Source organism: Myxocyprinus asiaticus, chromosome 33, assembly GCF_019703515.2.
Source record: "Myxocyprinus asiaticus isolate MX2 ecotype Aquarium Trade chromosome 33, UBuf_Myxa_2, whole genome shotgun sequence".
In the NCBI taxonomy this organism is placed as follows: Eukaryota; Metazoa; Chordata; class Actinopteri; order Cypriniformes; family Catostomidae; genus Myxocyprinus; species Myxocyprinus asiaticus.
This window is the reverse complement of record NC_059376.1, coordinates 37,848,270-37,865,656: the sequence shown is the minus strand read 5'-3', so window position 1 is coordinate 37,865,656 and position 17,387 is coordinate 37,848,270. Positions and strand designations below refer to the sequence as shown.

The following is a 17,387-nucleotide window of genomic DNA, read 5'->3' as shown; positions in this document are numbered from 1 at the left end:
TGGCAGTTGGGCCCGCCAGCCCAGAAACAAATGGTCAACTTAATATTTGATGGCTTTTTTACTTTTTAGTTATCACGTGGTGCATGCAACGATACCTCTGTGTGTATGTGTGTGTTTTGGGAATGAAAGTGTAAAAACATGTAAGATTGCAGTTGAACTCAGGCCTGACTACCCTAATCCATTCTATTCAAAGCATTCTTCTTTTTAAAATTCACACCTCACACTTTTTATAAAGATCTTGCATAGGTTTTAGTTGTTTTGCCTGTTATTATATTTTAACCTTGATTTCGACATGAAAATAATAATAAGCCACTGTCACACATGAAACCCGTTAAATCACAGTAAACTTTTTTGGTAAATGTACCACATCTGTTGTTCACACATGCAATGGCTTTCCATCTTTTACCTATTTTGCTACCATTCACACATCAGCACCAAAATGCCTCAAAACTGTGAAAAATGTGAAGGCATTTCCCCAAAATGCTTTTGGCCCAAAGGAGGCAAGTTATTTTATCATAAGTAACGGAATCACTTACTGTTCCTGTAAGCTGTCAACAAATTTGAAGAGAAGCCGTTTAGTTTTGCTATCAGTCCAATTTGATGGCAATTTTGACTTTCAAGTCACATGCATTTCAACCTAATGTGTGACAGTAGAGGTTGACAGATAGTGGATTTTTCCTATAGTGATAACTAAGGTGGTGGAAAAGGCCTCCAACCGATTAATTGGAAATTAAAAAATTTACTTAGTCTTTCCTTACTATGATGGGCACAGACATAGAGGATACAATAACCCAGAATGAATTCAATCCCAGATGTAGTTCATTGTTCAAAAATCCCAGGAAAAAATCAAGATTTGGTGTATAACGTGGAACTTTTAACTACAAACAAGCCCAAACCACACAGACTCTTAAAGGGGTCGCACACCGGACGCATCTGTTGGTCGAAATGGCACATTCTAAAATTCGAAACAATTATTTACAATAATGGTATGCACACCATTGCCGCCGTCTGTCAATGCCTCCCATCTATGAAATTCAAATTCTGAAGCACAAATTCTGCACCGCCACAGAGCACAACCCGCATAGTTTTCCATTAAATTCAACCTAAATCATAATCAAAGGACATTGATTTGCCAGTTAAGATTTTTATAACCTTTATATTCACCAGATGAAGGGTTTTATATATATATATATATATACACACACCTGATCAGGTTTAATGAGGAATAAAGTTTATTATTATTATTCACAATATGAAGTTGGAGACACAATGTTTGTGCTCATGGGTGATGTTTCCCGAGTCACATTATTCTTTGCATGCCCTAATTCAATTTAAAGCACTTCATTATCTAATCAAAATAACAAAATATGTATTGAAGTAAGGATAAAAATATGGATAAATCTTTTGGCAATGATGAAAGATTTAGATACAGCAAATCCCCACAAGGTGTCAGTGATTGTTTTTATTTCACCTCTAGAGGCTGTTGTTATAGAGGTTCTGTCAGAACCAAGCCATTATAACTGTAGACTCCTCCAGTACCAGCCACAGAGGAACACAGGGGAATAGAAAAAAAAAAAAAAAATCGGCAACTATCGGCAAAGATTTTTACCGATAAGAGTTCCAAAAAGCAACTCTTGGCACCGATTAATTGGTAAAACCGATACATCGGTCTACTTCTTATAGACTGCATTTGTGGCATGTTGCAGATTACCACTGCCAGTGGTAATTTGGACTCGTTCCTCAGTTTGTAAAAAGAATGCAAAAGGGTAATTTACAGGAAATAGTAAGTTCACTTACAGTGGAAGCCTAGTAGGCAAGCAGGAAGAAAAATGCACTATGAATGAACATCTAAAATATGGATCTACCACACTGTTTCGATATTGCAACCGTTGCATGTGTTAACATGAGATCTGTGTGATTGAATTGAATACCAGCCAGGGCAGGAAATTAACTTTTTTGCCCACCAGCCACAGTGGTGGGTGAATTTTACCAGCTACTTTGAATTTTTTTTTTTTACCATCCATTTTCATTTTACATTAATTTTGAAACATTCAAATGGAGGCTAAAGAGAGGGCAAGCACAGAAGATAAACTTGTTCGAGAACCATATCTGAGGTTGTACTGAATTATAATATGGATGCCAAAGCACCAATAAACTTCTGAACACACGGCAAATCAGACACTTGCATTTTTTTGTCTGTTCTTCAAAATATTATCAAGTGTGCTTCTTCAAACACATGTCTGAGTCAAACGGCATTTCTTGTCATTTGTCACTCTGAGACGTCTTACAGGTCACCCTTCCACTGTGCAACCCTCTCTGTGCAAAGTTATATCCAATCTTTCAACTCATGTCATGACCAGCTAAAAAAAGTGAAGTGGCTTAACATAAAATAGAAAAAAAGAAATGAAAAATGGTGCCTTACAAAAACCCTCCTATCTGCTTGCTTTTTCAGTATGTGTATTTTTTTTTTGTAAATATTTTTCCTATTCTTTTATAGATTCACATTTTTATTTAGCAAATGCTTTTATCCAAAATGATTTACATTGCATTTTAGGTATACATTTCATAATTTTGTGTGTTCCTTGGGAATCAAACCCAGGACCTTGGAATATATCATAATTGTGCTACTGAGAAAAAAACAACAAAAAAAAACAACTATATATATATATATATATATATATATATATATATATATATATATATATATATAAAATAATTGGTCTTTTTAGCCTATTTAGATTATTCTATTCAGATTACTCTCATCTGTGAGTTTTGTTAGAATCCACGCTGATACCTGAACTCTTGGTTTGTTGTTCTGCAGCACCTGGAAGTTTTGTCTCAGGAGATCGTTCGTTTGGGTAAAGACACCGGCCCTGCGGAAAGCTCCAAAGCAACGGGCTAAAACTGAACACATCCACCCAATGATTCAGTACCCTTCTCTCTCATCTCTTCACGGCTACCAGGAGGAAACCACACCCAACTTTTACAAAGACATGACCTCCTGCTGAAATCTCAGATGAACAATGAGAATAGAGGGTCAAACAGAGTGTGTCCATCTGTGATTTACATACTACTGAATGTAACGTAACACTTTATATGTTTCTTTGTTCGTGATGGGAAAGAGCTGGTCAAAAGCGGCTGTCTTACCGCCCCTTGTGCTTGACATCCGTGAACTGGATGCTCGGGACAGTGGTGTGACCTTTGTGGTCCAAACGGGCCTCTCTACCCACCACTAATTCCCCCGTTCAGGACAGTCATTTGTTAGCGTCTTCAAATTGCTCACTGTTGTGTTGCCTGTTTTGTATATTTGTTTCACTAAAGAAGCTGCTTCTGTGCGTGAATGTGTGTATGTGGGGCATAGAAGAGATCTGATCATCAACAGTGTATTTATTTGTGCAAGAAAATCCAAATATCGTAGTGTCTCCTAGTATCTCTACAGAATGCTGCTCCTTGCCATAGTGCATTTTTGAATCAGGAGGAAAAAAAAAAAGGTTGCAGTTTGTGTCAAACAAGTACTGCTGGGTTCATTATATCAACAAATTTGAAAAGTTTTCTGGTAAGAAAGAGTATGCTTTTAATTGCTGTGATAATTATCTGAGCATTTTATGGGGATCTCAAAATGTTCCAGTGAAGGAAAGCGGCTCCCTGGACTCCCCTCGTTAAGCAGCAATCTTTCCGCAGCTTAACGACTCAGTTTGACACCTCTCTGTCTGTCTTTGAACTGAAAACACTGTTGAGAAATGCAGCAATTTCTCGCAGTGCCCACTTGACTTATGCTCAATTCCTGTGGGAAAGCTAGCCGTCTGTTTTAGTGTCCAACACCAGTTTGGGCCGTATGCGTTGACGCCCCTTGTCCTGATTTTCATTTTGTTAATGTTGCAACATCGTTCTGCTTTTAAAAATTCAGTTTTGCTTGGTAAACATTTTGAATTCTGACACAGACTTCAAGAATATGGAGCTGAAAGAAAGTTAAGCATTTAACAACAGTTGACATTAGTTGTTGCGACACTACAATCTGAGCTTAGCTCAACAATATGCCGCTGTTTTGGGGTTATGTGAAGAGGAGGTTGTTGAAAATACAAAAGTTATTTTGCATCAGTCCTCAGGATCAGCTCAAGTTTTTGTGTAACAGCTTGCATTGAAATCAAGCACTCTTTGTCTTGATTTTTCCAATCGTTAACCAACGTACAATGGATGTTCGTTGTTGTTGTTGCCGCAATGATGGACTGAGGAATAGATGTACACTCCGTTCAATGAGTTGCACCATTATGTAACTTGGTTTCGATTTAGTGAACAAAATCTAAAATCTTTTTGCCACAAAAATGTATTTCGACTTGTCTCTCCTCTTTAAAGAAAGCAAAGGTTGCAGTGAGGCACTTAAAGTGGAAGTGAATGAGGCCAATCTGTAAACATTAAAATACTCTCTGTTTCAAAAATATAGCCACAAGACATGAACAATATGCATGTAAACATAATTTTAGAGTGATAAAATTGCTTACCGTATCTGTGTAAAGTTCTATCCAATTTTACAACTTGGTTGCCATGACGATGTAACGCCATAAACCCTAAAATTACCATAAAAACAATGATTTAAACAACTTTACAGCTCAAATGATACACAAGTTTAGAAGAATTAATGTACAGTATGTGCTTTTATACATAATAAGCTTCACATTTCTGACTTTAAACCGTCCAAACATTGGACTCGTTCACTTCCATTGGAAGTGCCTCACTGTAACCTCGATTTTTGCCCTTTTAAAAGAAAAGGAAAGACGAGTCGAAATAAGTAAATAAATGCAAGTTATTCGAAGTAGTTTTACATTCAGTTCAATGCAGCAATTTACATAAGAATGGTTTAACAAACAATTTACACAGAAATATGTCAATTCTGCTCGTTTCATGAACAAGGCCCTTTGAACAGAATGTACTAGTCCTCACAGCTTCGTTTTCATGACTACAGTCCATTTTAAATGCAATGAATTATGACCAAACTGCTATGAAAAATGATTGTTTGCTTAGTCCGTTCTGACTGCACAACAGAACATAGTAAATATTCCAGATTGAAATTTTTAGGAATGTGAGATTATGGATCCAGCATCCGCTTTGTTTAACGGTTCCATGTTAAGATGTATATACTATATTCATCTTAGAAAATTAAGTTTTATGATTTATGAGATGTGCTCGGTTACTGTTGTGTTTATTTCAAGCCTTTGTATAGTTATTGCAATTCTTTACCTTTTATTACGACAACGGTTTGTTTTTGATGTTAACAGCACATGAACGCAATGTTCATGCATGGTGCGTTAAATGCCTGTCAAATCCCTCACTCTGGCTTCTGAAGGAAATCCTGACTAAATGCTTTGCCATAATCCATCCTCACCCATGATATATGCCGTGTAGATGTAGTCAAACGATATTCTTTGATTATCGCTGTTGAGGAAACTGACAAATCCGTAATAAATCCCTCACATCGTTGCACTCAAAAGGATGAAGGATGTTTGCCTTTGAAGCTCAGATTGTTTCATAGTCTTATCTAATCTCTTTCAAATTAACTCTATTTAGGATCATTGTTTAATTATCGCTTATTACATGAAAACAAAATATATTGTTAATCTCCATTCTCCCACTGCTTGCTATAAGCTTAATATTTATTTATGTGCATTTGTCAGCTGTCATGTTCCATAACAAGATTTCCATAACTTGCAGTGATAATAAAGAATGGCTGGAAGACCTGAATATGAGTGGAAGATTTTTTATTTATATAGTGTTTTTATTCTTTTTATTAAAAAAGGCTTGATAATAAGCTTACAACAATTATAGGAAATAAGAACAGATTTGAAAATAAAGTGTTAAACACTGGTCATGTCAAGATGCTCTCAAGGGTGAATTTGAACTTCAGCCTTCATGTCCCGATCACAAATTCTCCTCAAATGTGGGTCCCGACAGTGTTTCTGGTGTACACAGAAATACATCACATTACAGCAGTAAAATGGGTCGCCAGTGCCATTTTATGTTGGCTGTAAATGTTGACATTTCCTCCAAAGGCCACATGCGTACACACCCTTATACTCTGCTATACTGAGTGTTTTGGTCTGATACACACACAAATGATAATCTCTCTGAAGACTAGTCATGTTTACTGCACTATCAATGATGCCATTAAGGGCATGTAAACAAATTACATGAATGATTGAGCAGCTGTTTAATTTCAGCAGTTTGAATCTTTGTCTTCGTCACTCTTGAGTGAATAAGGCCTGATTGCCAATCAACACTGCAAGATTTCTGCATTAAATTTCGCACTTTTAATGCGTAGAATACCTTAAGTTAAATAGACGATTTTGACTTCTTTGAAAGGACTTGAAAGTTCCAAGTTGGAACTTGGGTTGTTGGAAATTGGGTTTCAGTTCACGATTCACTAAAATGAATCAGACTTTCCATATTTCATTTAAAGAGCCCATATTATGCTCATTTACAGGTTCATAATTTTATTTTGCGGGTCTACTAGAAAAAGTTTACATGCTTTAATGTTAAAAAAAATATGTTATTTTTCTCATACTGTACATTGCTGCAGCACCTCTTTTCACCCTCTGTCTGAAACGCTCTGTTGTAGCTCCTGTCGCTTTAAAGCCCCCCCTTCCCGAAAAGCCCAGTCTATTGTGATTGGTCAGCCGCTTAGCGTGTGTGTCGGAAATGTAACGGCCCTTACCATAACTGAGTTTCAGCTCCCGGGCACTATGCAAATGTGTTACATAGTGACGTAGCTATGTCACGGAAGTAATGGCTGGACTGCAAACCAGGCGTTTCAGACAGTTCAAGAGCAGTGTTTTCTGTGGGAGAGAGTAACTCCCTTTGGCGTGGACTTTGTGCTTTGCAACTTTGCAGATCTTTTGCATGCACAAACAGCTATATTACACACTAAAGGAAAGGTAAAATCCCAAAAAGCATAATAGGCCTCCTTAAGAGAGAGTGGAGATGTTTCATTAACTCTTTGCTAAAAGCTCTGCTTTCAATAGTGTTGAAAATATAGTGATCTAGTATTTAGTCACACTGCATCGCTACTCATTGGAAAAAGTAACTGCTTTGAAAAGAACTGAGCTACTCGCACGCTACTATAAAATGTAGTTAAGTTAGTATAATCACTACTTTTAGGTTGTTATTCCCCAACTTTGTCAACATGCTAACAATGGGAATTGACATGTTGCTACAGAAAGTTTATGTTCCCTGAAAATAACCCCATTTAACTAAATTACTGACAATCGCCATATCGTTGTGCAAGCAACCTCAGAGACACAGGTTCTGGTCCCATTGGAACCAGGAAGTAATTGCGTCCCCATAAACAAAGCGAATGCAATTTTGAGGTTGCATTTTTTGCTCAAAAGTTAGATTAGAAGTTAGACAGTGTGATCAGTCCTCTGTAATTGAAGTATAAAATATATATATATATATATATATATATATATATATATATATATATATATATATATATATATATATATATATATATATATAAAAAACATACAGGAATGCAGTACACCTCTCCCACTGCCAAAAACGGTTATAACCGAAATTATGTACTTTATTTTATTTAATGACATAAAAAGTGATGAACTTCTGCAAGGTCACTGAAGCTCACATTTACACTTGACACTCCCAGGGTTGCTAATCAAAGTATAAGTGGACTGCCTGATATAAAATCAATACCTCATAAAGGAAGGAAATATTTAAGACCAAAAAAGTGGAATGAAATTCAAGTTTTTTGCAATAAGTGAGAAATTGCAACTGCCAATTGGTCATTAGTTTAAGTTGCCATTTTTATATGGCCAGGAGGGCTTTTCAGTGTTTTGATTGAAATTATTAAAGCATTTATTTGTAGTAAACATAATTTTACACCAGAATTTACTGCCCTCTAGCCTTGGGATATAACACTGTCACAGTGAAAGCTCCTTTGAGGTCAATGTGCTTGTTTCAATCAGCATTTAGAATATTTTTGGAGTTGTTTATCAGTGTACAGGTGGTTAGAGGTATTCTACATTGATTTGAGTTGCTTTCACATAATTGTCTTTGCCTCTGGTTATTCTTTGCAACTATAGATGGTCAAGTGGTTTTCCAGTGGATATAAATTCAAAGCTTTAGAAGCCTGCAAAAGGATTGAAATCAGTAACTGCTGTCTGATTTTGTGTCTTTTGCTGCAGTAATTTATCCATGATCACTTTGTATTGACGTTGGAGTTGTAGAAATTGAACGCAAGGGATGTCAGATGGAAAAGCTAGCTGAATTTGTCTCAAAAGTGTTGGCGAAAACCTGCTGCGTTCAGAAATTGAGCATGTTAGCATGATAGCATGAAAATTGAGCCTATTTTTTTTTCTTAGTGCATATTCTTGGTTGTATTTGTGCACGATTCATCAGTGAACATTATTTCAAATAATGTTAAATTTTCTTTACATTTTTTTGGTTTTATTTTAATTTGTTACACTTGTGTTCCCGGTCAAAAATGACCGGCCATTGAAAATAAATGGATCATTAGACTACAAAATACAGAAATATTAAGTGCTCAGGAGCATCCCAATCCTTTAGATGGGCACATACGTATGTGGATGTGTGTTTGCACACACAAAGTCCTCAGACATGTGAACACACACAACACACATATACACACAATGTGTGTTGAGCGCCCTTTTGTGCATCGTCTTTCCATGTACACTCTTTGAGGAATATTTCAAGATCAACTTATCATATAATGTACCCTACCATATTTAATTCAATAACTGTACATACCCCTACCTTGCACATACATTGCCACTTGCACATGTACATACACCATTCTGTTATATGTCCTATTATTTGTATGTCTATTTATACCCTTAGATTCTGTGTCTCACTGTAATGTTCCGTGTGCAACTGTTTCTCCTATCACCAAAAGAAAATTCCTTGTGTACGTGAGAACACTTGGCAATAAAGCCAATAAAGGTTTGTGTGTGGCTGAACTCTCGCACAGGTGTCTTGTCTTGTTTTTGTTGCTTGTTGCGTGCATCACGTGGCGTTTGCCTCACGATGTACGCTCAGGCTTTGTTTAGTGTGGGAATGCACTTTGTTTGGCATTGCTATGCATTCTCTCATCTTGTCTGTCAGTTGGCATGAGTGTATATTGCCTTATTGTCTTGGAGATGTGCGCTCATGCCATTCGGGTGTTTTTTGCATTGTGAGAGCACATGGCTGTTTTGTTTCTGTTTTGCCTCGTGTCTCTCTGTCTTGCGTCATACCCCGCCTCCTTGTTTGATTATTAGTTAATTTGCCTCACCTGTCCCCTTGTTAACCTGTTTGATTTCTCGCCCTATTTCAGTTTCCTCGTGTGTAACTGTCCAGTCCCAGTTTGTCTTGTTTGTTGGTCGTGTTCCAGTCTGTCTCGATTCATGTACATGTCAGTCTGGTTTCCCTGTTCCTGTTCGGTCCAGTCGGTCCTGGTTCCCTATTACGTCTGCCCCAGCCTGGATCCTACTTTTCCCCTACGGGGTAGTTTATGTTCTCTGTTTTTCCCCCTTGTGGGAGTTTTGGTTTGTTTTTTGATTTATTTGTAATAAAGCCCTTCACATGCCTCTGCTTTTGGGTCCTATCTCTGATTCCCTGACAACTTTGTCTTAAAAAATATTTTAACCCAGATCTAAGTATAATTTGAAAAGCAAATGGGTTTCGATCATCAAAGTTGTTTTGTTTTTTCAAGAACAAAGGACAAAATGACAGTTGAAATCTTGCTTCACTCGCATGACTTTGTTTCTATATTTGCATAGGCAGATATTGATCCGAGCATTCAATAGGTCCAAAAAGGGTTCTGTAGTCCGGTGTCCTCAAAATATTTTGCCAGCACACTTCCTTTGTTAGATAGCAAACAGATCCCATTGCCTTTTGACTTCTGGAAAAGTTCTTGGTGTCTGATTGCTCTGTGTTGTATTTAAACCCTCAGATAATGTGACCTTGGTTTGTGACCCTGCTTTAGGACTTGCCACAGTGTTGATATCTTTTACAAAAAAAAGTTATCCAGCCTGGAGTAGGACAGGCCATGAAAGATTAACTTAGAGATGAGGAGTATGAAGTATTAAATGTGAACGCCAGACAGAGAGGCTGGTGTAAGGGGGTTTAGAGGAAAGGAGGAGGCGAGAACCGGCTTGACAACTTAAATAACAATTTATTAACCAAAAAAACACAACCAAAACACACAACTAAAAACACACAGTACAGCTGTCTGCAATTCTCTCTCTCTCGAACTGTCGTCCCCGGCCGCCTTTATCCCTCGCGCGCCCCATCAGGCTGATTGGGGACCGGGTGTGTCTCATTCCAGCCCGGCCCCGCCCTCCTCGGCTCTACACTCCTCCCGGCGTTGCCTCAGGCCGGGGAGCCCCCAGCATGACGTACATCCCCCCCCACCCTTCCTCTCCGGGGGGGGCGTGCCTTATGCCCCGACTGCCGGCGGGTCCTCCCCGCCTTCTTCGACCTGGGAGGAAACAGGAGGGGAAAAAACAACAACACAAAATGGCGAGGGAACACGGAGCGACAGAGAGAGAGAGAGAGAGAGAGAAAAAAGAAACTCACCGGTTCTCTGATGTGCCGTCGCGTGGTCCCCGATCACTACTCCACCCTCTCAGGCGGACTGCAGCCGCTCCTCCCCGGGCGGACCGGAGTCAGACCTCCGACCCCCAGCGGACAGAATGCCCCTCCGCGTTCCCGGCGTCCCGTGGGGACTCTCCTCCGCCCCTGGCAGCGGCCCTACCACTCCAGGCGGTCGGGGAGTCACTTCCCTCCTCCACCCGCGGACGGCAGTCTTCTCTCGACCCCTCCGCGTTCCCGGGGGACGGCAGGGCACTCCTCCACCCCCGGCAGTGGCTCCCTCGCTCCAGGCGATCGGGGAGTCCCGTCCCCACTCGGCTCGCGGACGGCGGCCGTTCCCCGCGTCCAGGTGGTCGGGCTACTCCGTCCCCCGTCGGACGGCAGCGGCGCTCCCCTGGGTGGACGGCAGTGTCGAGGATCCTGCGACGGGAATCCCTCCTCCTTCCTGGGTTTCGGCACCAGTGTAAGGGGGTTTAGAGGAAAGGAGGAGGCGAGAACCGGCTTGACAACTTAAATAACAATTTATTAACCAAAAAAACACAACCAAAACACACAACTAAAAACACACAGTACAGCTGTCTGCAATTCTCTCTCTCTCGAACTGTCGTCCCCGGCCGCTTTTATCCCTCGCGCGCCCCATCAGGCTGATTGGGGACCGGGTGTGTCTCATTCCAGCCCGGCCCCGCCCTCCTCGGCTCTACAGCTGGTTAAACAGATTACATGTATATTGCGAAATGCTGCAGATCATGGATGCTATGACGGATGCTGTTGTATGAGAACAGTTGACCTTTTTATATCAGGACTGCACCAAAAACAGCAGCTGCTTCAATATGAAAACAGGAAATACAGTAAATTGTATGTCCTGTGTTGTCTTGCAAATAAAATACAATGCCATGTTAATATCAGAGCGTTCCTCAAGCGGAGGCAAGCCGACCTTCGCATGCCACACATTTAAAAATTTCCATCGTTCACACCTATGGGCTGGAAAATTTGTGACTGTGTTTGCTGCATGTCTGCTGCAGTGTGCTAGGAATAATGCATGATCTGCATGTGTTCATGCACATACAGTGGGATCCAAAATTCAGAGAGCACATTATATCTGGGATTAACACATACGTTTGGTATTTAACAAAATAAGAAGAAATATATAAGACTTTATTTCTTGGTGATTTGCACTTAAAACTGGTGCATTATATCAATCCAAATGCAAAATAAAAGCATTTTCAATAGTGGTCTCTGATTTTGGTTCCCGCTGTATGTTGTCCCTTGGATTTACCTCTGTGATTGACGGGCAGTTTTAACATAAAAATTGAAAACTCAATTATTTTGATGATAACAAGATTAAAAACACAAAAAAGATATGCTTCTGAATGTTAAGTAAGCCAGCTAGTGAAAGAAATCAAATTCAGATGTGAAGGCTAATTGAACTGACACACTAACAACATTTGAAATCTGTTTTTAATTAAACGTGACACACTAAGGTGCCTGGTGTTAAACTTTCATAATTACACTGCTTTAGTCACTGTCTCCATGTAAGATTAAGATAACGACCTTCAGTAGAAGCTTCAAGTAACTGCTATTATTTATATTTTGCATATATCATTTCATTTATAATGATTATTATATACTGTATTTTTTTTCTATAATACAATTATTTATAATATTATTTATGTATCAAATTATTCACGTGTATTGTGGCCCAGTCTTTCTCTTTGTAAATGAAAGCTATATTTATTGAAAATAAATCTTGTTTTGATGTGCTAATGAATGCCAAGAATTAGTTGAAAGGGCTGTATTTAACACCTTTGTAGCATAAATTATTTTCCCAGAAGTTTAGTTCTAATGTTAGTCAAGATTTCATGCACCCAAAACAGCCGTAATTTATAAAGTGCACTGGTTAAAAAGGTGAATTATTCTTTTTTTCATATATGATCATGTGACTGGGGAGGGACCTTTGCATTGCGAATGTTACTATTATGACTAAAATGCATAAAATTCTTATTTCCATGAAAAAACTCAAAAATCTTTAAATGAGTACTCGTCTTATACAGAGTGGACACATGGAGAAAAAACTGTCTGACCAACACAAGCTTCACAAAAGTATTTTCATTCGTCTTTAGTAAATAATAATTTTTATGATAATAACATACAGTATAACATATAATAATAATAACAGCAACAGAGAATTGAAGTGACAGGCATTGAGAGACAGTATCCAGACAGGGAACATAGAAAATAAATAAAATTGCCTGCAGCATCGACACACCCTTGTGTTGTCCAGGATTAATGTATTTTTATTTATTTTTTTACTTTTGCTGTGCTATTCCACTGCCCATGTGGCCACCACACCATGGTAAATATTTCATGGCAGAAAGAGTATATTTAGATTTCTGCTGCTGAGGAAAATTCAATATATTAGTTACATTTATTACCGCTTTGGCAAAGTACATATTATAAAATGAATAGTTCCAGGTCCTGAATGCTGATTGGTCAATTCATTATTCCAGCTGTGCTGAAATACACAGTATAGTAACGGCTATGACACAAAACACCTGTTCATCTAGGACAAGGCAGAATGTTAGGGATTGACAGCCTCAGTCACCATTCACTTTTATTGTATGGAAATTAAGATGCAATCAAAGTGAATAGAGACTTCTGCATATAATTTCCTTTAGTGTTTCACGAATGATAGTAAGTCATAGGGATTCTGAGATTTTGATGTCTCCAGCACTCATTAAACCTAGAGCAGGTATGTAATATGAAACGAACAGATGGTATTAGTGGTTAGTGGTAGAAAAATGGAGGCAATCATTGGCTTGTCTTCAGCTTGTCATTATTTCTTATAAATAGATGATAAACAGGAGCGAACTGGGACTAAAAATCCAGCCTGCAACACACCACACCATAACACACCAGCTCATTGATTTCATTTTCTGGCTCAATTTAAAATTTTTGTGTTGAAAAAAATAAATAAAAAACATTTCTATTGACTGCTAGTCATGACAATGGGCCCCACAGTGCAAAAATTGTCATAAATTTAAAACATATAAAACCACTGTAGATGTGATGAGTGGATCTTTTAGAGAAAGCACTAAAATAGGCACTTTATTGCTCAGACAATTAACATGTCCGAAAACTTTTTTCCCAACATACTGATGTTAGGTTAAAATGTACATAAAAGTACAAGGGAAAGTGTGTATGTCATAATTACTCAACCCCTATTGCATGTAGCTGTTTCTGAAATATGTAAGGTTACACAAGTAATTGTTTTAAAACTAAATTAAGTCGTCAGTCTGCAATGGTGCTTATTTAAGTTTTAAAATTTAAGTTTAGCGTTGTAAGCAAAAATGTATTTCTATGCGAAAAATGCAATTAAATATAAGCTGTCTCAGAAGCTAATAGAGGAGATTATTTCATTACACAAGAAAGGTCATGGCTAAAAGTACATTTCCAAGGCACTTCAATTTCCAATAGACAAAGTTGGCAGCACCATTCATACATTTTTTTAATATGGTACAACAGCAACCTTCTTGGGGTGTGGAAGAAAGCAAAACTTCACCAAAGGAAATGTTGACTTCAGTTGACTGAATATTCAAGAAGTAATTAGGAAAGAACTGTGGAGTCCTGGAAAAAGGTTTTATAGACGTATAACACTAAACTGAAAATTAGTTTTAGACCCATTGGTCAGCAGTACGTCTGGAGTAAGATGACAAGGTGATGACAAGAACGACACCATCCCCACAGTCAAGCATGGAGGTGGGTCAGTCCTGTTATGGGGTGTTTTGTGGCTGCAGGAAATGGCTATCCTGATTATGTGACTGACACCATGGATTCTTTCAGGTATCAGGCCATTTTGGCATGAAAAATGTGATGCCTTCAGTGTGTAAATTGAAGCTTGGTGATCACTGGACTTTCCAGCAAGACAATAACACCAAGAATACATCCAAGTTGTCCAAAATCTGGTTCAGGGATAGGTCGTGGAATGTCCTTAAATGGCCCTTTCAGTCCATCATTAAAATCCCATTGCAACACTTTGTTGGGATTTCAAGGAAGTAGTGGCAGCACAGAAACCAAAAAATGTCAATGAGCTGGATGCTTTTGCTCATGAGAAATGTGTAAAAATTCTAACAGAGGTGTCTGAAGCCTGAGAACACTTACCTGAAACATTTATTTGCTGTTATTAAGGATAAAGGATGCTCCACAAATGATTGACTTTGGGGGTTGAATATTTTTGACATGACATTTGTGGAGAGAATTAGTTATTTTTTATTCAAAAATTTGGGTAAACTGAACTTTTTGTTTTCAAAATCTCTCAAATGTGTATTAAAAACTTACTTTGACTGTTTACTGAGGTTTTAGCTGATGTGTTTTAATTCACATCAAAAGAATATATTGCTGGTCAGGGGGGTTGAATAATTTCAACTGTACACTACTGTTATTGTATTTGTTGTAACTTGCAGTTATTTGTCATTTTGTGATTATTCAGAGCTCATCTTATGCTTAATACGTTGTCTTTGTCTGTCACCATTATTGTGATTTGAATGTCAAATAATGAGGTCCACGCAGGGTTCGGAGATAATGCGCACATACAGAACCGCGGTACAATGTGTAAGTAATTTCAAAATAAAAGCCACTGTACTGGTTTTATTTTGCAGATTTATTTTTAATATTATTCTATAATGGAGTTCACATGATCATGTTGAAGCCTAGGGTGGCTGCCTATATTGCCTGTAGGATGGGCCGGTACTTGCGTAGCAATGGGCCAGCCTAGATTACCCTGCGACCCACCGGGAAAACACACGGTACTCACGACAGCCAGTCCACCACTGATGATAAATATTGAAAGTGGCTTAAAGCAGAATTGAGTCTGACACTGAATGTGCAAAAATTCCTGTTGTGCTAGCTGAGATTTTGTAAAAATCCAAATAACTTTACAGATTTTTATTGTAAATGGTTTAAACAATGTTTTCCATGCTTGTTCAATGAACCATAAACAATTAATGAACATGCACATGTGGAACGGTCGTTAAGACACTAACAGCTTACAGACGGTAGGCAATTAAGGTCACAGTTATAAAAACTTAGGACACTAAAGAGACCTTTCTACTGACTCTTAAATACACCAAAAGAAAGATGCCCAGGGTCCCTGCTCATCTGCGTGAACGTGCCTTAGGCATGCTGCATGGAAGAATGAGGACTGCAGATGTGGCCAGGGCAATAAATTGCAATGTCCGTACTGTGAGACACCTAAGACAGCGCTACAGGGAGACAGGAAGGACAGCTGATCGTCCTCGCAGTAGTAGACCTCGTGTAACAACACCTGCGCAGGATCGTTACATCCGAATATCACACCTGCGGGACAGGTACAGGATAGCAACAACAACTGCCCGAGTTACACCAGGAACGCACAATCCCTCCATCTGTGCTCAAACTGTCCGCAGTAGGCTGAGAGAGGCTGGACTGAGGGCTTGTAGGCCTGTTGTAAGGCAGGTCCTTACCAGACATCACCGGCAACAACGTCGCCTATGAGCACAAACCCACCTTCACTGGAACAGACAGAACTGGCAAAAAGTGCTCTTGACACTGATGAGTCACGGTTTTGTCTCACCAGGGGTGATGGTCGGACTCGCGTTTATCGTCGATGGAATGAGCGTTACACCGAGGCCTGTACTCTGGAGCGGGATCGATTTGGAGGTGGAGGGTCCGTAATGGTCTGGGGCGCTGTGTCAGCATCATCGGACTGAGTTTGTTGTCATTGCAGGCAATCTAAGCGCTGTGCGTTACAGGGAAGACATCCTCCTTCCTCATGTGGTACCCTTCCTGCAGGCTCATCCTGACATGACCCTGACAATGCCACCAGCCATACTGCTCGTTCTTTGCGTGATTTCCTACAAGACAGGAATGTCAGTGTTCTGCCATGGCCAGCGAAAAGCCCGGATCTCAATCCCATTGAGCACGTCTGAGACCTGTTGGATCGGAGGGTGAGGGCTAGGGCCATTATTATAAGGCTTTGGATCGATACCTTTTTCATGCATTGATAATCAGAAATTTTTCCTTATGATTATCGATCTGTATCGACATCATTTGATCTTCTACATATGGCGAATCAATTGGTAATATTTTCCTGGGTTTCAAAGCTTCCGCAATTGAAGGTTGTACCTGTTTAATGCCTTACACTGCACATCCCTGCCATTTACCATGATATCTGCTCATATGGGATATTAGATTTGTTGTGTTCCCGGAGTATGGCAATTCTGCCTTGCACTTTTTTTACACACTTTTTTCTATTTATCCAGGTATTCGCCAGCTCCATCAACCCTGAACCTGAAATGACTCAAAACTTCGCTTCTTTTACCCTTTCCCTTAAACTTTCCATTTTTTTTATCCGCAAAAACATAACATTACCCACATCGAAACACCATGCGAAACACCTGCTGCACAAATGTAGGGGTGACAGAGGAGACGACTTCGAAACAGTCCCTTTCTGTCACTCTCATAGCAGCTGTGTTAGAAGCCTCATCGCAGCTGTTGTAGCTCGTTTTTTAAAACAAATTTCAGGGTAATATAATACAAAGTACAAAGTTATAAATGTGCACTAAATCATTTAAAAATTGCAAATATAAAAAGTTTGCTAGATTTATTCTGCTAAATAAGGCTGAAACACGTCATCACAGGTCTGTGAAAAGGGTCCATCGGGGGGCAGGAATTAGCTGGTTAGCAGGTCCTTGTTTGCCTCGTTCTGAAGCTTTCACGTGGCTGAGCCATTGAATTAGCCATGCCCCCTCATT

At 39.2% G+C, this 17,387-nt stretch overlaps 1 protein-coding gene across 3 annotated transcripts in view; it reads left to right on the top strand.

Moving 5' to 3' along the window:
* Positions 1 to 7,479, top strand: part of LOC127423922 (GRIP1-associated protein 1-like) — a 78,430-nt gene extending 70,951 nt beyond the window's left edge. For all 3 annotated transcript variants that reach the window (XM_051668614.1, XM_051668613.1, XM_051668612.1), the window contains one exon: positions 2,822 to 7,479. In XM_051668614.1, the coding sequence (XP_051524574.1) occupies positions 2,822 to 2,902 (81 nt within the window). In that variant the 3' untranslated portion in view covers positions 2,903 to 7,479. The remainder of the gene's footprint in view (positions 1 to 2,821) is intronic.
* The last annotated feature ends 9,908 nt before the right edge of the window (positions 7,480 to 17,387 follow it).